At 38.2% G+C, this 22,786-nt stretch overlaps 1 protein-coding gene and 1 long non-coding RNA gene across 2 annotated transcripts; both read left to right on the plus strand.

The window, feature by feature from the left end:
- The first annotated feature begins 5,232 nt into the window (after positions 1 to 5,232).
- On the plus strand, positions 5,233 to 7,553 carry LOC121786411. The gene is made up of 2 exons (XR_006047154.1): positions 5,233 to 5,617; positions 6,964 to 7,553. It is a non-coding gene; the product is annotated as an uncharacterized LOC121786411 (long non-coding RNA).
- A 9,175-nt stretch (positions 7,554 to 16,728) lies between these two features.
- Positions 16,729 to 18,297, plus strand: LOC121786635 (berberine bridge enzyme-like 8). Its single transcript, XM_042185269.1, has one exon. It carries the CDS (start codon positions 16,729 to 16,731, stop codon positions 18,295 to 18,297), a length of 1,569 nt encoding a protein of 522 aa, XP_042041203.1.
- The last annotated feature ends 4,489 nt before the right edge of the window (positions 18,298 to 22,786 follow it).

The following is a 22,786-nucleotide window of genomic DNA, read 5'->3' on the forward strand; positions in this document are numbered from 1 at the left end:
TATTTGCTTGTCCTGATGATATGACATGAGGATTTTTAGTGCTGATGATGTGGCGGGAGGAGGCTGTGGCTGGGCTATTGCAGGGCGAAAGCCACTGGATATGCCCTTAAATTAATGTGGATCTCAAGTATCTAGGTTCTACCTTTATAGGGAGTAAGTAGTTAACCTACTTATTAAGATGAAGGAATTACTAAATCATAGGTGTCCATATAAGAATGTTTAAGGATTTTTTTTCTAATTAATTAAGAATGATAATTTATATTTTTAACAATGTCTAAAATTTAAAAATATCTTTAGGTGTTGTAACTAAAATTAAAGGATACAAACAAAAGTGTCGTCCCATAAGAAAATATCAAGGTAAAGTCAACCATTATGTTCTCAACATAAGGGAATTTTGATTAATTTTCAAAATTTCCAGTGCAAATATTTAAGTTTTATAAATTGAGTTTATTTTAGTGCCAACACAACTACGTATAATACCTACATAATTATAGTAATATTTGAATTAATGCTGACATACACAACATATTCTCTATAAACAAAATGATAATTTTCTTGCTTTAATATTACTTACTCCTTCTTATAGAAATATGTCATATTTACTTTTTCATCCGTCCAATGTAAATAGTTTATATACATTTATGATTGATTTTTTTTCTCCGTTTCTTTTATTTTATCATTTATGGGCCCCACCATCAATTACATAATTTCAACTATTTTTTCTTATTCTTTCGTACATTATCAATTACCCATTAAAATTCGTGATAAATTAAATGACCAATTTCCATGGGATTGAGGATTATTAGATTTAGTTTAACTCCCGCTTGAATATACTTTGTAGGATTGGACAATAGATACTTACGTTAGCCTAATTACATTTACACCGACACCATAGACATAATTAACAGCGTAAAATTTTCTAAGTGGAAATTAAAGTTGTTTTTCTGAATTTTGAATTTGAAATTTCACTTAGCCAAACCTTTTTGCGATTTGATTTGGTAAATTAAAGTTTTGTCCAACAATCCGTTAATACATTCTGACATGATATTGCCTATAGCGGTGTTGTTTTTCACTTACTATAATATTTCCATCATATTTTCGTTATAAATTTTTTAATTTTATATTCCCTCTTCCTCAAGCTAGTTTAGATATTTCTTTTGATTAGTGAATTTAAGAAACTGATTTTTTAAAAGTTAAAATAAAGAGAGTAAAATAAGAAATAATAAAGTAATAGATGGTGATGTATAAAAGATGATAAAGTTTTTCTATAAAATACAAATGATTTAACTATTTTGGAACAATCTAAAAAGGAATACGACTCAACCATCTCGAAACAGAGGAGGTATTAGGGTATCCACTATGGATAGCCGCGGGTTGGGGCGAGCGTGGGGCGAACCATAGTGTAGGCGACGTCCGCCCTAGGGCGGACGAGAATTTTGGGGCAGACCGGCATTCGGCGAAACCGGGGCGAGGACGCGCCGGGCGGCCTTTCGCTCCGCCTATAGGCGCGCCGGCCATAGTGCGCCGGCGATAGGCGCGCCAGCGGTCCTCGAATTTTTCTTTTTTTTTTTCAAAATTCACTCTATAAATACCACTCCTCCACCTCCCATTTTTCACCATTTTCACACACTCTCCCTTCATTCACTATCTACACTTTCACTCTCTAAAAATGCATAGAGTAGACGATGAATCACCCGACTCGCAGGAATCGGGCTATGGCGGCAATCCTTCACAGGGATATGGCGGCTATCCTACTCAGCCGTCGGGATATGGCGGCTATCCTTCTCGTTGTATTGTATTTTAAATATTCATTGTACAATTTTACCCTTTTTAATACAACGAGTATTCGGTCCCAATTATCTCGGTTTCTAATTATTTACACTGCGGTGATTTTAATTATACTTGATTGAAATAAAAAACAATGTTAAAATTAAAATTATTATAAAATTTGGGGGCTATTGGAAGTATCCACTATAGTGGCGGAAACAAAATTTTGGGACCGTGGACAAAAAACTTGGGGCTATGGACAAATTTTAGGGCGGAGCTATTGGAGTGTCATGTGGACACTCTTAAAACTCATGTCGGTTACTTCTTTTTTCATGGACTTTACTTATTAATTTAATAAAATGTGAAAGAGCTCTTTCATATCCGAAGTCAGCGTCTCTTTCTTCTTCCCCAACATCTCCATCTCTCTCTGTAAAAGAATCAATCTCAGTTATCTTCAAACAAACTTCAGAAACCTTAAGATCAAGGAGTGCATGGTCAATAATTCAAATGAGGAGCTAGCTGATTTCATTTCCACTTGTTTAACTAAGAGATGATGGAGAAGAACAACCAAGGCGCCACCGCAGATGGCTGCGCAACACCGTCACAACAGCCTGGTGCCGACCGGAGATTTTCAAGAAACTCAATCAACTACCCTCCGGAATATTTGGGAAATCCATTCACTTACATCACCGATATTCCTCTCATCCAAACCCCTCCAACTACTTCTCACCTCTTCTACAATGAGATGAACACACCCTCAAACATTTTCTCCAGGATGCCATGTGAACTTCCATCGCCGCCGCCGCCGCAAAGGGAGGTGAAGAATCCTCCTATTTTAGTCTCTGGCTTGCAGATCTCGTCTCCGCGAAATACGGCCGTCAAAAGGTGGGACTTTTTTTTATTTTTTATTTTTATTTTGAATTATTGTTAGCAAATGAAGATACAAAACAATAGTAGTAGAATTTTAAATATTGCATCTTGCATTAATTAACTATGGAAGTTCTAAGGGAAATCACATGCCCTAGTTAATGAGGCAATGACCCCGAAATAGGGTTTTGGTTGACTATATACTTCATTTTTTTCCTAATTGAAATTAATAATTGATCAAAACCCTTCAAAATTAATTAGACTTTGCTTTCATTCATACAAAAGGTTGAAACTAGAGATGTTAATGTAACCCGGAACCCGCGGATCGACCCGAATAACCCGATAAAAATACAGGGTTAGGGTTTTAATTACGCAGCCCGAATTTAAAATCGGGCCATTCGAGCTGACCCGTTCGGGTTGAAGGCTGGTGCACAGCGAGCAGTTTTTATAACGTCATAACTTTCTCTACAAAGCTCCGATTGAGGCGTGCAATATATCCACGCGAAGCTCTTTCAAAGACGAAGAGAATGATATGCATTAGGGGTTTATCAGACTTCAAAATCGCAAGAAATATTGACTCAAACAAGGCTGCTGCACATCCACATATTTTGTGTACATTTTCTAATCCATTTTCTATCATTTCTTAACAAACATGTAAACATACAAAAATATAGAAATATAATCAAAATCAACCAAGACAACCCTCTAAAACCATGCAAAATCCAAATACGTCAACCGACTATATAAGATCAAGAAAAAAATCACTATGTAGTTCATGGATTCATAAATACTCGTACATAAAAGCTTTATTTTAGTATATTTTCAATATAATAGTGCAAAGTGTTTTGGCGCCTCTTCGTCATTGAATTATGCGTACTTTGATGATTCTTAAAACAAAGATAAATTATTATTTGACTTATTTACAGTTGGAATAAATTAAATTTGACCAATCATAATTCAAGAAAACTTTGAGTTACTCCAATTAGCTAGCATCTTGATAATTCACTCTTTAACAATTCAAAATATTTTTGTTACATCTACGATGCACCTCTCACGTTATGAAAATTTTATTCAATTTTCTACGAATTGATTTATGTTTGAATTTTGAAACAAAGTGTTGATTTATGTTTTAAATACATAAACATAAACATACTATTGATAGATATTTTGTATATAATTATGTAATGAATAAGTTATTTAAATTTAAATAACTTAATCTTTTTTAAAAATATTAAAGAAAATTAAACATACGTATTTCATTGTTGCATGATTAATTAAAAATATGTATATAATGAAAGAAAATTTAAAATACATATTATTTTTTTGAAAATATTAAAAGAATTAAAAATACGCATTGGCCCGAATAACCCGGTGGGTTAGCCCGAAACCCGAAGGGTTAGGGTTAGGGTCGAACTTTTATAACCCGAAAAAATATAATCCGAATAGCTTGTACCCGAATGGCCGACAACCTGAACGGGTTGGCCCGATTGACATCCCTAGTTGAAACCCCAACCGTAAGAGCCCCCCACATCCCAGTCCGACAGTATTGTGAGGGGTGTTAAATTAATTAGACTTAGCTTTCATGCTACTATTCTTTTAGGGCCTGTTTTATAGATGGGATAAACATGGAAAAGGTTTATTATCATTGTTAATCGTCTGTTTTGTAGCTTGGATAAATACAACTCAAGGCCCGAAAAAAAAGGCGGCGGCCCGCCAGGCCCTCATGAATAGTTCTATTTTTCACTATTGGGCTTGGTTAATTAATCCCAAAAAATTTGTGGGTTTATGCACTGTTTCAACAAGATTTCCCCTCCATGCCCTTTCTTTTACCTCCTCCTCTCTCTCCTTTTCTGTTACCCCCTCAACGAAGTCCACTCTCTCAACACGATACTTTGGCCCGCGATGGTTGTGCAAGTGTTCAGTGGTAGTGGTCGCCGGCGCACGACCGCCCTCTCCACGCCGCCTATACACTTACCTCCCTCTCTCTCTCTCCATAGATTCGATGCGTCTCTCTCCTTTGTGCCGAAAATGGCCGGCGACTGTAGTGCAGGTTTCCGGTGGTAGTGGTTGCTGGCGCGTGGCCGCCTTTCTCCACGGCCGCCGACACACTTACATCTGTCATCTCCTTCAATTTTTGCAAATCTGAGGAGGTGATGATGTTGGTAATCCAAATCCGAGCCTTGATTTTCTATAAATTGTTTCAATAGATTTGTTCAATCATCATTTACTCCACTGATATTGATAGATGATTTGTTTTGGACTTGAGCTTTGTGTTCTATAAATTCATTGTTGCCGCACAATTTTACACAAATTGGAGGCAGTGATGAGCTCTTCTAAGATCTATAAATTCATTGTTATAATTAAACTTGTAATTAGAGATGGATGAATAATTATTATAATTAAACTTCTAATTAGAGATGGATGAATAATTATTAGAATTAAAACTTGCAAGTAGAGTTGCAAATAATTGAACCGGTAAGGTGAATTGCACATCTAATTGTTTATTTATATATGCAATGAGGGTATATTTGTCATTTCATGTTTTATCTATGAAATAATCCTAAGCAATATCTATTCTACAAAACAAATTCACAAAAACCTTATCAAGATGTTATCCATCTTTCAGCCTGAAAATTTAATCCCAAGTTAATTATCATGCTATATCCAATCCACGCTACAAAACGAGCCCTTAAGGATCACTATTTCTTGAAATCATATTCTCCGCCATTTTGGCCTGTTTTTATTTCTTTTTTCATTACAAAAGGCAGTGCAGAAACTGCAATTGAAATGAATTGAGTTGAGCAAAAAGAAAAACTGATTTCGACGCAATATTTAAATGTAGGAAAAGTCAGGCGAAGAAAGTAGTTTGTATTCCAGCAGCAGCACCAGCGAACAGCAGAGCTACTGGAGAAGTTGTTCCATCGGATCTTTGGGCTTGGCGGAAGTACGGACAGAAGCCAATCAAGGGTTCGCCTTTTCCGAGGTATTGTTCAGACATAATATACACCTTTTTGGGCTTTCCAAATAAAGATTATTCATTTCAAAAAATGAAAACAGTTTATCTATACTTTATTCTCTCTCATATTTTGTACGGTCTCCACTTAACACACAAAACTAGAACCGCACAAAATGGAAGATAATGAAGGATAACTATTCAAAGGCTTGCAAAATCTCTTCATTCATATTTTTTTATATCTAGAGTAGTACTTAAAGTTATGAGAATGTGTGTAGTTTACCTAATTCTCAAAGCCAATTCTTCTGCAATGTGTTTAGAGCACCCGCAACGCGGGCCGCGGGCATTCCGCGTTTCGTTCCTTCGGAACGAAACCGTAGCGGAACGCGTTACGGCGCTGCGTTTCGTCGCGGTTCCGTTCCCATGCCGTCCCGGGTGCCGTCGGCACGAGACGCGGCACGGTCTGTGCCGCCACGCGCCGAGGCGACGTGGCGGCCTCCCATTCGACGCGTGACGCCCACTCGCTGCCCCGCGAGTGGGCGTCGTCACGGTGACGCAATAATTCGTTTTTTTTTTAAATTCGAATTTAATAAAAAAATTTTTTGCAACGGTATTGTTACCGTTTTTTTTTGCCGTTATTTATTTATTTTTTTTTAAATTTATTTACTCTATAAATACTCCTATTTCATACTCATTTCACTCACAAACACACATCTATTCCTCTCAAATCCTCTCTATTTCCACCCCAATTTTCATCTCAAATCAACTCTGTTTTTCTTCTCCCAAATTTAATCAAACTAATGGATCCTTTTGAACAAATACGTCAAATATTGGAACAATCACTTGAACAAGATCGACGACGGGAGGCGGAAGAAGCCGCGCCGCCCCAACGACGCTCCCGTACGTACGAACAAAATAAAATTGTGTACTTTTATTTTTTTAGGATTTTAATTGTGTGCTTTTTATTTTTTTAAGTTTAAGTTGTAACTTTGTTTTAATGTTGTGTGTTTTTTAATAAAGTGTGTTTGTTTTTTATTAAAGTGTGTTTGTTTTAATTGAATTGAGTTGGAAATAAAAATAAAAAATGAAATTGAATGAATAGTAATTTAAGGAACGGTTAAGGAACGGTTAAGGAACGGAGGGTTGCAGGTTCCGTTCCTTAGTTAAGGAATGGAGTAAAAAAGTACAGTGGGGCCCGCAAATAGTAGTTTAAGGAACGGTTTAGGAACGGTATAGGAACAGCGTTGTAGATGACCTTATAGAATGAAATCATATATAGATTCATTATAACCTCATATATTCATATTTCTAGATAATGTGTTAGATTGTGTTTGAAGCCAAGATTCTAAGTTTTTACAAAACCACTACATCTGCAGGGTCTATTACAGAGGCAGTAGCTCGAAGGGGTGCTCGGCTAGGAAACAAGTGGAGCGGAGCCGAACCGAGCCGAATATGCTCGTGATTACCTACACCTCGGAGCACAACCATCCGTGGCCGACGCAGCGCAACGCCCTCGCCGGCTCCACCCGATCTCAACCACCCAAGACCACCAAGGACTCAGAAAAAGACACAAACCCCAAAAATCACGACAACAAAGAAACCTCCTTAGACAACTACGGAGCCGTCAAAGAAGAGGTTGAAGCTGAATTCGACGAATCATACAAGCCGGCGACGGCGAGCCACGATCAAGACAGTTTCTTTGCCGATTTGGGGGAAATCGGAGATGATCCATTGAGTTTATTCGGACAAGGGTTTCCACCACGTGATGATGGCAATAGTCATACTGATTTGGATCCGTTTTAGTTCTATAAATCAGCACCACGGCGGAGGCGGTGGAGGATTTGCCCGGGAAATCCTGAAATGGTTCCTTTGATAATTCTGTACAATATTTAGAGGGTGTTTTATGAGGTTTGGCCTTAATTGCATGGGAAACTTTGATTTTTTAATGATTGATTTAATTAATGCAGCAAATTTTGGAGAATAAAAAATTCAAAATTAGAAAAACTAATGGAGTAGTAGTGATCTAAGTTTCCCAATAAGCTCTACACGTCCAAGATTATTAGCCACAATTATTTTTTTCGGCCTATTTTAAATTAGTTTGATATGGTTTACACTATGACACTGGTAAACAAGCAGGAAAATAATACTACTACACTAACAATTTGAAAATTAATTAATAAAATTTACATATGTTCGGGTTCTAGATGCAATTTATGTTCTGTTGAGTTCAACTTGGAATAGCATGTCATATTGTAATTTCATACTCTTGAGTCTGATTTAAGGATACTAACAGTAATGACTAATGATAAGTATTTGAGGAAAAAAGAACATTAATTAACTAGCGTCATATTTTAATTAACTTTAATTAAAACTATGGAGTAATGGAAACGATTATATTTTTTTATTTTAGCTCGTCCATCGAATTTAGTTTCCATTTTTTTAGATTAGTTTCTTTCTCTAATGATATAGATTTCATTTTCTACTAATATTACTTTAATAATTATTTATGAACCGTCAATCGGTACAAAGGTTAAGGACATATGGAGAATTACATTTTCTGTGTTGTTTCATTCATTGTACAAATCTCCTCTTATAGAGGCTGTTACAATGTATACAAGGAAGGTTCCTATTCTAATTGAAATATGCTATCAATCTCCTAAATTGATTCATCCAAATCGTCCTAATTGATTTTGTGCAATCTTTCCATTCTAACACTCCCCTTCAAGCTTAGTAGTGGGGTCACCAATACTTAGCTTGCTCAACACCTCTTCAAAAATTTCTAGAACTGACGGCTTTGGTGAGAATATCCGCCAGTTGATCTTCTGACCTCACAAATGAGAATTCCACGATTCCTTTCTCAATTTTCTCCTTGATGAAGTGTCTATCGACTTCCACGTGTTTGGTTCTGTCATGTTGCACCGGATTTTCGACAATGCTTATTGCTGCCTTATTGTCACAATACATTTGGCTTTTCTGGGGTTGAAAGCCAATTTCTATCATCAACCTTCTTAGCCAGAGTAAATCCGTCAACCCGCTTTAATTCCTCTGAACTCTGCCTCCGCACTAGACAATGCCACCACTTCTATTTTTTGCTCTTCCAAGTCACCAAGTTTCCTTCAACAAAGGTGAAGTAACCGGAGGTGGACCGTCTATCTACTGGATTGCCGGCCCAGTCTACACCCGTATACCCATTTATCTCTAAATGTCCCACCTTTTTAAATAGCACTCCATGACCAACAGTTCCTTTCAAGTACTTTACAATTCTCACCACAACTTCCATATGATCAACTTGTGGCAAATGCATGAACTGGCTCACAATTCCCACTGCGTAGGTGATATCTGGTCTAGTATGGGAGAGATAAATGAGTTTCCCAACTAAACGCTGATACCTACCATGATCTGCCAGTTCAACACCTTCCACGATCTTCAACCCATGATTCACCGCAATTGGTGTGTCAGGAGAATTGCACTCTAGTAGTCCAGTTTCAGCAAGGATGTCGAGAATGTACTTCTTCTGCCTCAAGAATATTCCCCCTTTGGATCTCAACACTTCAATCCCTAAGAAATATTTGAGGTCGCCCAGATCTTTCATCTCGAACTCCTTAAACAAACTATCTCTTAGCTTCTTGATTTCTTCTGCATCATCACCAGTAATAATCATATCGTCTACATAAATGATCAAACATGTTACCTTCCCTTCTTGCCTCTTTATAACAATGTATGATCCGAGTGAATCTGGTGGAATCCATACAGAGTCATAGCATCAGTGAACCTCCCAAACCATACTCTCGGCAACTGTTTTAACCCATACAATGTCTTCTTCAAGTGGCAGACTTCTCCTTTTTCAAACCCCTGTGTAAAACCCGGCGGTGCCTCCATATATACCCTTTTTTTCAATTCTCCATGCAGGAAGGCGTTCGTGACATCAAACTGGTAAAACGGCCAATCCTGATTAGCTGCAATTGACAGAAGAACTCTTATTGTGTTCATTTTCGCGACTGGAGAAAAGGTTTCTGCATAGTCCACGCCATATGTCTGAGTATATCCCTTCGCTACCAGCCGTGCTTTATACCTTTCAATGGACCCGTCTGGTCTCCTCTTAATCGCGAACACCAATCTGCACCCAATTGGCCTTACTCCCTCCGGTAGCTTGCTCTTATCCCACGTCTGATTTCAAGCTAGGGCATCCATTTCCTTCTGCATGGCTTCCCTCCAGTGTTTGTGCTTCATCGCTTCCTCTGCTAAGTATGGTATCTCTTCCTCCTCACACAGTGCTGCTTCAGATGCTCGTGCCATCTCGGACAAACGACTGACGGCACTATTCGCTATTGCATAGCGTGTGTTCTTGCCAATTCGTTATGAGGAATACCTTTTCGGCGGAACTCCCCTATTCGATCGGTTGGGCAACACGTATCGCCCGGTATCCTCATCCACTGCGACCTCCCCTGCCCTGGAGATGTTGTTTTCGATCACCCCTTGCGACTCATCTCCCCCTGCCTCATTACTACCAGTTCAAGGTGATTTATTAGAATCAACAGTGTCGGAATCAAGGAGAATACTTACATTGGATATCAGAGGAGGATCTTGATCCGGGGCACTGAGTTGGTTAGGTTGTTCTGATGAGACCTGCTCGGTGGTTCCGACAACCTTCTCGGGTGGATCCGCATTGAGATAGCTTGGCAATGGCAACCAACTTAGTGGGTCACTATTTCTAGACTCTCCATCTCTCCTATCGTTCTCACTCTCTCCCTGACCACTAAGATGGTGGAAAAAATATTCTGACTCCAAGAAATTACAGTTCATTGTGACATGGATTCGTTTGGTTTTAGGGTCATAGCAACGATGCCCCTTTTGATTTATCCCATACCCCACAAAGACACATTTCACAACACACGGCGAGAGTTTGGTTCGTTCATGTTTCGGGATATGGACAAAGACTGAGCTCCCGAAGACTCTAGGCCGGAGGGTCAAGGCTTGTGGAATTTTAGCTTGAGTTGAGAGAACTTCGAGTAGGGTTCTGAACTTCAAGGTTCGGGTGGGAAAATGGTTCACTAAGTAGGCTGCAGTAGCTAGAGCTTTAGGCCAGAAACGTTTCGGTGTTTGGGATTCAAGAAGCATTGCTCTAGTCATTTCTAAGAGGATACGGTTTTTTCTTTCGGCTACACCATTTTGTTCTGGTGTGTGGGGACAAGTGGTTTGATGAAGGATTCCATTATCTTTACAGAAGGTTTGCATACCCGAGTTAACAAATTCCCCCCTCCCCATTGTCAGATCGAAGGGTTTGGATATTTTTCTGGTACTTGTTTTGCACAAGTTTACAAAAGTGTATAAAATGAGACACAACCTCAGACTTATGCTTCATAAAATAAACCCATACCATACTGGTGCAATCATCCACAAAAAGCAAAAAACTTGGGAAATAACAAATTTAAATGACTTGCAGAAGGATGACCTTGACGACGATGCCACAACCAAGCTTCTCGATTCGCATATCCCTGAGTTAGCAACGCGGTTCCTTTTGGAGCTATCTCGTCGACGTAGGACAACCCGTCCTTCTCAGTGCCACGTCCAATAATCTCCTTCGTCCTGATATCCTGCAGTAGGCAAAAGTTGGCTGCATTAGTAAGGAGCAATTTAGTTCTCGGGTGACATGGCTGATCGACAATAGTTTATGTGATAGAGACGGGACATAGAGACAATTTGACAATTTTAATGTTGATGATATATTTACTGTCCCGGCTCCTTCAACAGTCGACACCTCTCCACTAGCTGTCTGTACGTACGGTTTCTCCGGTTTTGTGGGTTCAATGATGTCAGAGGCATCATAGGTCATAGTATCCGTAGCCCCACAATCAAAGATCCACCTGTCATTTTTTTTTCTCACAAGAAGATACTGCACACGCAGTTGATAAATTTTCGAGTATTTCAAAATGGTTTTTACACGGAATAAGTTCCACAATGTCCAACTTTTGACAATTAGGGGGTTGACTTATATTTTCGGAATTATTGGGGTCATTTTGCAAGTTTTGCATAGTTGGGGGATCTGGAGGCAAACAGTGGGGTGCAATGTATGGTTTCTGGAAAATGAAGGGGCTTGATTGCAAAATTGCATCAAGCCCTAAATTACCTTGTGTATGCACCGCCGCCTCGTCACTCACCCCTGACGGTGGCGGGCGTTCCATCACCAGCCACTGATATGGTTGCACGCCCACCGCCTCTGCCTGGTGCCGGTTGACCTCCCCTGCTGGAGCTTGGTGGCGGTGGCCGACCATATTTGGCTTCCCACCACTCTGGGAACCCCACCACCTCGAAGCAAGTCTCCTTGGTATGTTTTTTCCGGCCACATACCGAGCACACCATTTTGGATCGGTCTTCATCCATTCGTCGATTCCAGCTGTTTCCACCTCCACTGCCGCCGCTCCTCTGTGGTTGAGGCGGTCTACTTCGCACCGCTAGGCCGGCAACTACTCCCTGCAGTGCGTTCTTATCTTCATTACGGGCATGTTGTAAAATGCTCATTTTTGTATCCTCCCTCCTTATTGTTGCGTATGCTTCATCCAGTGAGGGAAACGACTTCATCTTGAGAATTTCTCTCTTCGTGCTTTCATACTTGTAGTCTAGGGCAGTGAGTAATTGATACACCCTATCTTCTTGGGTACGGTTGTCGTAGATATCGACATCTTCCTGATACTTCATTGGATTTGGTGACTTTTGGTCGATGGCTAGCCATATTTCTTGCAATTGAGACCAGATCTCCTCTAATGTTTCACCTTTCTATTTCAGGGTGGTCGCACGGCGACGGAGGTCGTAGACTTGTATCCTATCTCCGCCACTGGAGTAGGTTACGGCCAGGCTCCTCCATACTTCTTTGGTTGTTGCGTGTTTGGATATTCGGCTGACTAGTTTCTGTTCAATGGTTTGAACCAACCACGTGAAGACACAGTGGTCCGCCTGTTGCCACCGTGCAAAGGCCGGATCCGTCTTTGTTGGAGGAGAAGGATGCCCGGTGAGGTGGGAGATCATTCCCCTGCCACTGATGGCTCTCTCCATCAATACTGCCCACAACGAGTAGTTCTCGTTGTTTAGTTTGTAGCCGATATCCAGTGACTTGGTATCCACCACGATCTCCGGTGGTGGGTTGTGTGACTTGTTAGCCGCATCTGTGTTTGTCATGGCAAAACTATTGCGCATGAAGTTTGCAAACATCCTTGCAAACTCTTCTGTTTCCTTGCTGTCGGTAACGATTTCTTTGGTTTCATCGGATTCTGACATCCTTTTACTAGTTTTTTTTTCACAGGTTTTGGTTACAATTGGTCGGGAAAGGTATAGACGATGATGAGATTTCTCTGAGTCACAGGAGAAAATCCCGCTCTGGTACCATGTCAATCGGTACAAAGGTTAAGGACATAAGGAGAATTACCTTTTCTATGTTGTTTCATTCATTGTACAAATCTCCTCTTATAGAGGCTGTTACAAAGTATACAAGGAAGGTTCATATTCTAATTGAAATATGCTATCAATCTCCTAAATTGATTCCTCTAAATCGTCCTAATTGATTTTGTGCAATATTTCCATTCTAACATGAACATCTCTATTTTACTAATATCGTAGAGTATTTTATACTGGAGTGAGTATAATAGTATTACAAAGTTTTTTCCCATTTTGAATTTGTTGTACTCAACTTGGAGTATGGAAATAATTTTTTTAGACTGATATGAAACTTAATGTATGCCTAAATTACATACCCATTTAACTCTTTCACATAGTCGACTTTTTTTAAAGTAATACTCTCAATAAGTCATTTTGACTAGGCACGTGTTTTATGAAATTGTTTGACTTTATAAAGAAAAGTGAATGAAAAAAGTTAGTGTACTATGAGTTTCATTTTTAATATTATTTTTATAATGGATTGTGAGTGAAAAAGATTTAGTGGAATGTATGATTCACATACCAAATAGTGAAATAAAGTAATGGTTCTTCAAATTGTGGACATCTCAAAATGGCAAAGTAATTCTTGAAATCGTGGACAGAGAGAGTACCGTCGGTGTAGCATTATATTGAACATTATTAGTATTCTATTCTTAGAATTCCCTTTGTTTCATATGTTTTTCAATCAAATCAATCTCCGCTTTCAATTGCTTAGTTTATTAAATTGCTTTGTTTAATTGCTTATTAGTTTAGTAGTGTTCTCATTCTGAACCACGTTTGTCTAAATAGTATATGAAGCTGAGTATTTGTGTGTGAAACTTCCCTGAGTTTAATATCAAGTACTGACTTTTAGCTATACTAGATCTACACAATATACTTGCAATAATTTAGTGCTAATAAAAAGTGCATCAATGCATGTATTCACCTATTATACATACAACCTTCGTCTCATTCAAGATGTCCACCTTTCGTTCTTAGTTTGTCTCACTCAAGATGTCCACTTTTTATAGTATTTGGTAATAAACATCTCTCTCCTTTCTTATAATTAAAATATTCAACTACTTTTTTTCTCTCTACTTACTCCACCTAACAACTCTTTATAAAATTCTCTAGCACTAAAGAATGTGGACATTTTGAGTGAAACGGAGAGAGTATAAAACTATCGATAAAATGAGTCTAAATAATCATAAAATTTTTCGAGCTAGATTGGCCCGATGGATTTGCCAAAATTTGAAGGTTTAGAATTATGGCTGAAGATTTATGACTCGAAAAGTTATCATCCGAATGGTCTCTAACAAAAAAACCCAAGATCCAGAATATGTTGGCCCGATTGAAATCCTTATTCTTTATTTGTTGATATTAAATGATTTGTTATAAATTATATGGCCTCCATCCTTTAAAAACAAGATATGACACGAGTTATAATGCAAAAATTGGTAAAATATGAGAAAAGAGGAGGGGATTTGCTGCGACAGAAGAGTGTCAGGGCGGTGGGCGCGACGCGTTGGGGGAGAAAGGAGATGGGGGGGGGGGGAGCGAGGGGGGCTGTCGAGGGAGGGGAGACGCGAGCATCACAGGTGCGGTGTAGATGCTCCGGCGATGCCCGTTGTGAAGTCCAGCGACGCGATGGGAAGGGGGTGGGGAGAAATTTTCCTTTTTAAATAAAAAAATGGCCGAATTCTTTAAGGTAATTTCATATTTCCATGCATGAAAATTATTAATGGCATTTTTTCATATATTTCCATATTTTCCATGCATGAAAATTGATTAATGCTAATTTTCCATATATTTTTTCCATATATTTCCTTATTTTTCATATTTCCTTGCACGATTTTTCCATATATTTCCATGCATAAAATTGATTAATGGAAAATTTCATATATTTCCATAATTCCATGCATGAAAACTAATTAATGGGAATTTTCTATATATTTCCATATTTCCCTGCACGATTATTAATTAATAAATATTCCATATAATTCCATATTTCCCTGCATAATTTTCCATATTTTCATACATGAAAATTGATTAATAAGAATTTTCCATATATTTCCATATGATCCACAAAAATGTACTATGAATTTTCCAAAATTTCATATATTATTTCATTAATTCTTTAATTAATGAATATTCCATGCATAAAAATTGGTGATTGTTGGAAGTTACTTATGATTAATGGTTTTCCAAAATTTCATATATTATTTCATTAATTCTTTAATTAATGAATATTCCATGCATAAAAATTGGTGATTGTTGGAAGTTACTTATGATTAATGGGGAGATTATTGATTGGAATAAATGAATTCATTATATACAACAAATAAATTTATTAATTTAGTATAATAATTATAATTATTATTATTATGATTATTATGATTATTATTATTATTGTTATGTATTTGGAATAAGTAATGTAAATTTAGGAATAGGAGATTATGAGTTTAAGAGTTTTGAATTTATTGGATTTTTTCTACATTTTAATCTAATTTTGGATTTTTTTTTGTTTTGATTGAATTTCGTTGTTTATATTTTGGATTTTTCAGATAGCTTGGTTCGCTTGGAATATTTTATTTAAAATTCGAATTTATGAATTGGTTTGAATTACAAATCCAAACCGAAATCCACATGGTCATTACACAGTATAGGGCATTTTGTTAATATTCACACCATGTCTATATATCCATCTAGAGCCTTTGTCCTAGCGGCAAAAAGCTTAGACATTATTGTATGAGGTGCCGAGTTCGAGTCCTCTTGATATTAGTTGTAATTTAATTGTAATTTCCTCCTTATATACTATATGAAGTTACACATTTTGTTCTTCATTGTTGCATGGGAAATCAAACTAGGGAAAGCATAAAATAAGATTTTTGACACCCCATTTATTTTCTATAGAAATGACGGTATAACAAATTGGTGTGGCTCACTTATAAAAACAATACTAACATTCTTATTTTGACCATGACCAATAGAGAAGAAGATAGAGTATAACTATAAACTTAAACGAATAAAAAGTAACATAACTAACATATGTAGTAGTAATAATTATAAAATATAACGTCGATTCAAAAATATACTCCTACATTCAAGATTTTATACGCTCGATCAATCAAATACTCCGTCCGTTCACGATAATAGTCTCATTTTACTATTTTGGGATGTCGACAAAAAATATTCATATATATTTCTAAAATTGGAAAGTTTCTTTCTTATGCTTTACCCATTTTTTTGTCCTCTCTCCCATACTTGACTTACTTTTTCTCTATATCTCTCTCACTTTACCTGTTTTTTCTCTTTCTCTCTTATTTTACCAATTTTTCATTAAAACATGTCTTGTTCACAAATGAGACTATTTTTATGGATGAAGGGAGTACAGTTTATAATACATATAACTAGATTATGGATTATTTAAGAAATGTTATATAGAAAGAGGTAAAAATAGTTAAATGTGTAAATGAAAAGAGAAAAAAAGGCAATTGAGGCTATAAAAAAGATGTGTAGTTTACTTTTTTCAAGAAAAAATGAAACGTGATATCTTTATTGGGAAAAAATCGAAACTTTACATTGATGAAGGGATACAATACCTAATTATAACAATATTACAATATATAAAAAGGAAAATGAAGATAATCAATTCCAATACTTGATTCCACCATACTGTAAAGTATATAAACTAGCTTCCAATCCTTCATATTATCACAAAGTTGTCATATACAATGAGCCACTTTTCGTTTTATACTATTTTCCTCTTGTTTTGTTGTCTGAATTCTTCTTCTTACGCTTCTACAGACTCGTTCATTTCATGTCTATCAACAAGGAATGTTGCACAATCCATAATCTACACAACACTTAACCAAAACTACACCTCAGTCCTTCAAGAATACATCCGAAATGGCCGTTTCAACACATCCCAAACCCCAAAACCAACCCTAATCTTAACCCCGACCGACGAATCCCAAGTCGGAGAGGTCGTGATATGCGCGAAGGAGGCCTCTCTAGATCTCAGAATCCGGAGCGGTGGCCACGACTATGAAGGCCTCTCCTACACATCCAAAACCCCATTCGCCATCCTCGACATGTTCAACCTCAGGTCTATCAAGATAGACCTGACAAACCAAACTGCACCCACTGCTTGGGTGCAGTCTGGCGCTACACTGGGTGAGCTATACTACAAAATATGGGAAACAAGCGAAAACCTCGCTTTCCCTGCTGGTGTCTGCCCCACCTTGGGCATCGGCGGCCACATCAGCGGCGCCGGCTACGGAAACCTCCTCCGGAAATACGGCCTCTCCATCGACAACGTGGCCGACGCAAAGGTAGTCGATGCCAGTGGGAGAATCCTCGACCGCGAGGCGATGGGCGAAGACCTTTTCTGGGCAATCAACGGCGGCGGCGCCGCCAGTTTCGCGGTGGTGCTGTCGTACAAAATCAATCTAGTCACTATACCCAATCCGGTCACGATTTTCAAGGTCACGAAAACCCAAGACGAAAACGCGACGGAAATTCTCCACCGCTGGCAATTCGTGGCCGACAAATTCGACAACGAGTTATTCGTTAGGGCTAATCTCTTCGCAAGTGGGAACGCGACAGCTTCCGTTACTTTCCTTGCAATGTACCTCGGAAATTCGGACGACCTCGTACGAATTTCCGCGGCGCAGTTTCCCGAGCTAGGGTTAGAGAAACAGCATTGCAAGGAAATGAGCTGGATCAAGGCCGCCATGCTGTGGGCCGAATTTCCGGACGACGCCCCGGAAACGGCCTTGCTAGCCCGAAACCCGGGCCCGTCCACGTTCAAAATAAAATCGGACTACGTGACAAGCCCGATTTCGCTGACCGGGCTCGACGGATTGCTGCGGCGGATCGCCGCCGTGGGAAATGGGTTGTTTGTGAAATTCAATCCGTACGGCGGGCGGATGAGTGAGATTCCGGCGGCGGCGACGGCGTTTCCACATAGGGAGGGGAATATTTTCAAGATTCAATATTTCTATTTCTGGGGTGAAGTGGGCCCGGGTGTGGAAGAAAACCGTTTGCAGATAGTGAGGGATTTGTATGATTACATGGAGCCGTTTGTGTCCAAGAATCCGAGGAAGGCTTATTTGAACTATAGAGATATTGAGATTGGTAGCAAATCGGAGGGAAATGGTGTGGAAGCTTATAATGAGGCTAAGATTTATGGGGAGAAATATTTTGTGGATAATTTTGATAGATTGGTGAGGATTAAGAGTGTGGTTGATCCCACTAATTTCTTTAGCCATGAGCAGAGCATTCCACTTCTGCAGGAATAAGTACGAAACATTTTTGAATAAAATTTTTTTAATAAAATTTTTGTGTTGGGTTTCTCATGTTCCATCAATTAAGATCGTGTATGGGCTCCTAGTACTATAACATTTCATATGATGATTGACATAATAGTATTATAATACGAGTTCGTAATTTATGCAAGAAATGGTACTATACAGTAGCATTTTGGAATATTGAATTCAGTTGTATGCCACATGTTCACTCAAGACTCAATGGATACTAAAGAGTATACACTCCACCAACGGGTCGTAGTGCAGTTGGCAGCGCGGAGCTGTGGTGACCTTGAGGTCATGGGTTTAAACCCCACCACCTGCTGGGAGACTTTCGGCCTTAATCCACAAATCCGGTCGAGCAGGATTAGTCGGATTCTGCTATAGGCGGGTTCGGTATACCTGTGGTCAAACTAAAAAAATAAAAGAGTACGCACTCAGGAGCGAACCCAAGATTAATTAAATTGTTTATTAATCAAATCACTTTTTTCATGATTTTTATGTTTATTTTCCTATTTAGGTAAATAATGTTATAGTTAGATCACAAAGGAATGTTTTTTAGAATCTAAAAATTAAAATAGTAGTTTTAGCCCCTAGATATGCTTATATAATACTCCCTCCGTCCCAACTAAGTTCATACAAAACTTTTAGCACGGAGATTAAGAAATTATTTTGAAAAGTATGAGAGAAGGAATAAATAGGAGAAATAAAGAGAGAGTAAAGTAGGTAATGCAATAAAGTAAGATTGATTGAATATTTTATTTTTCGTCATAAAAGGAAATGACTCAACTTAGTTGGGATATCTCAAAAAGAAATATGACTCAACTTAGTTGGGACGGAGGGAGTAGAATAACAATAACTTTAATTTTAAAATTATATTTTCATTTTCAAAAATATATTATCTCCACATATTTTAGTACCTACACTATCATTAAACGTGTCTTTAACTTATTATTCTTGAATGTTATCTCTCATTATCCATTTCTACTTTAGCTAAGTGCCGGTCGAGTTGCAATTGTTTGCTTTTTCCACTATAAGCATTTTTAGTTGGACATAAGTTTAAATACAAAATGGTAAAGTAAGAGAGATAGAAAGAAAAAGTAATTAAAATAATATCTTTTTGATACATTAACATGGATATTCTTTTTGATCGATTGATTAATTAATTAATCTACATGAATATACCGGACCGAAGCGGATCACCTGCTACATTTCCTACAACATTTGATAATACACCAATAAAAACGGATTTGGTCTGGTCAGATTGGGAAATTGACACAATCTATCAAAATTTATGATTTTAGCAATAAAAAGTTGATTGAAAACTTTTATTGACAAGAACTTTTATTCTAAGCGGATATCCAAAATTAACGTTTCTATAAATAACATTCATCTACAAATTATAACACATGGAACTTGATTTCCTCTCACTCTCTCAATATAGCTACGCATTAAAATCCTATCACATTATTGCAACAAAATCAATAGTACTACCTTAACTACCAAATCTATTCTCAATACCATTTATATATCAATGTGAATAACAACGTTTAGAACAACAAACTTACAATGGGGAATCACTCTTCATTCTCAACTATCCAATTTCTTTCCATCCTATTTTGCTGTCTCAATTCACTTTCTCATGCTTCACTACCTTCCTTCCACTCATGCATATTAACCAATGAGTTGGAGGACTCGAAAATACACACTGCAAAGAGCCAAAACTACACCTCCATCTTGCAAGATTACATCCGAAACAGCCGCTTCAACACCTCCGATACCCGAAAACCAACCCTAATCTTGACTCCCACCGACGAATCCCAGGTGGGAGAGATGGTGCAATGCGCCAAGGCGGCCTCTCAGCATTTCAGGATCCGGAACGGCGGCCATTGTTGAAAAATAAACTTGATTTTAAAATCAAGACTCCACCGACTTAATGAATCATCCGGAGAAGTTGAGAAAAATTAGTTTATTAGCTAAGTTAGTTGAAGTTTCTAGATATGTCTAGTATTATATGTTGTATTAATAATTTAGTCAGCTTCTAGAATGAACTAGGCGCACTATGTCGGTGAAGATGACCGACTGATAAGGCTAATTTCATGCATAGGTTATAGGGTAAAATTCTTGTATTTGCGGGGTCTAACACATGTTTTAAGCCAGGTGTGTGGAAGATTTTTGCCAGATCCAGGAAAAGAAAAGGGCAATTGCATGGTCCAAGGAAACTGGCGAATAAGTGAGCAATTTGAAGAAAAATTACAAGACGGAGGAAATCAAGGAGCTGAAGGGTAGAATGGAGATTTCTACGAAGGCTTCTAGAAGATTATGTCCGCACCTATATAAAGAAGAAAACATGCAATCAGAGGGGACCTTCTCGGTGGAGGCCTTATGACCAGATTGTAGCTCTAGCTCACTCACTTTTACATACTTTTGGGTTTTATCGGGAAATTGTGGGGTATTCTCGGGTTTATTTTGCTAGTTAGTAGTTGGGTAACACCGTCCTTACAGAGGGCGAACAAACAATTTAATCGCTTTCATTTTACTTTACTGTCGTGAATTTCACCGAGCTTCGCCGTTCGAAGCTCGACCCTGTTTGCTGTTGCATTTCCGTTGTTTATGAAATTTATGTTTCCGTATTTGAGTTGTTGATTGATTTCGATCATGGATGCCATTTATTTTGAGTTTGATGATGCTGCGGAATTGGATGTTTGATTTTTGTGTTGATTGGAGCAGATCGTTCGAATCAAAAGTTATGGAGTTGATGCTTAGCTTTCGTGATCGGAGTGGATTAAGCATCCAGCGGTTGGATCTGAAATAGGGTGATCGGAGTTGATGCCTAGCTTTCGTGTTTTCATTTCATTCCGTCTAGTTTATGTAGAACTATTTTATTTATGGCTAGTCGCAAGTTTCCGACGTCCGAATTTTTACATTTTGTTTGAATCTAGGTATGTGCTCTGTTTTCTTCATATTCGTATTTGATTCAGTCGATGAGATGCATGTTACTGTTAGTTAAAACTTTAGTCAGTAAGTTGCAGCTTTTTCTTCCGTACTTGTTATTTCTGGAATTTGGTCCCCACTGTTACTCGCTTTCTGTTTGGTTATATTAGGAAGTTGTTTGCTCAGTCTAGGAAGTTAGTTGGTTATTTTGATGTTCGTTGCCAGCGTGATGTTTACAGTTCCTAGGTCTAGTGTTTGATTTTGTGCCTAGGTCTAATAGTAGTTAACCTCAACCCAATTTGTGTGGCAGCAGCCGCTTTCTAAACCAAAGTCTTTAGATGCTTTCTTACGAGTCCATCTTCGTGGGATCGACCCATGCTTCTCTATACTAGTCTATAGTATAACGGGTTGAGGGATCTTTGAAACACGAGCTTTGTGTGTCCAACGACTGAGTCTTATATATTCCCTTGAGTTCCTAGACCTAGTGATCTAGTGGATTCATTGGAGTTAGTAGCTCGACCTAGAACATTAGAACGCACATCGCACACACATCGCCTCGCGACCAGAGTTTCACCAACTTTAGCATCTATAAATAGACATTATGGCATTTTGTATTGTGTACAACAAAAATAAGAGTGTGTGGTATTAAAGCAAGTGTACACAACAAGAAAGTGTGTAGTATGTATAAAAGAGAGTATTCCCCACATAATCATATTTCTCATATATTCCACTAAAATTATCCTCTCAAATATTTCCTCCAAACCAAATTAATCCTCCAATATATTTCCTATATTCCAACAAAGTGGTATTAGAGCCGCAAGTTCCTACCTATAGCATGGCTAAATTGCCGTCGTTTCAAGTCCCCATGCTCAATAAGAGCAGTTTCGATAATTGGAGCATTAAGATGAAAGCGTTATTGGGAGCCCATGACGTTTGGGAGATCGTGGAGAGTGGCTATGAGGAGCCGCAAGATGAGACCGCTCTATCCCAACAACAAAGGGATAGATTGCGAGATGCGAGAAAGAGAGACAAGAAGGCTCTCTATCTCATCTATCAAGCTCTAGGGGACGATGATTTTGAGAAGATTTCGAGTGCAAGCACTGCCAAAGAAGCCTGGGGAAAGCTCCAAATCTCATGTACTGGAGCAGAGAGAGTAAAGAAGGTACGTCTCCAAACTTTAAGAGGGGAATTTGAATCTTTGCATATGAAAGAGTCTGAGTCAATTTCAGATTATTTTTCAAGAGTCTTGGTGGTATCAAATCAAATGAAAAGAAATGGTGAAAAATTGGAGGATGTTAGAATTATGGAAAAAATATTGTATTCTCTAACTCCTAATTTTGAGCATATAGTAGTTACAATTGAAGAAACAAAAGATTTAGAGGAAATGAGTATCGATCACTTATTGGGATCGCTGCAAGCATATGAAGAGAAACAAAAGAAGAAACAAGAAATTGTGGAGCAACTTTTAAAGTTGCAAGTGAGCTCAAAAGAGAAAGAAGAAAGTTCGGGCAATGGTGGTGGTCGACAAGGAAGAGGTCGCGGACATAGA

Source organism: Salvia splendens, chromosome 22 (genome assembly GCF_004379255.2).
Source record: "Salvia splendens isolate huo1 chromosome 22, SspV2, whole genome shotgun sequence".
In the NCBI taxonomy this organism is placed as follows: Eukaryota; Viridiplantae; Streptophyta; class Magnoliopsida; order Lamiales; family Lamiaceae; genus Salvia; species Salvia splendens.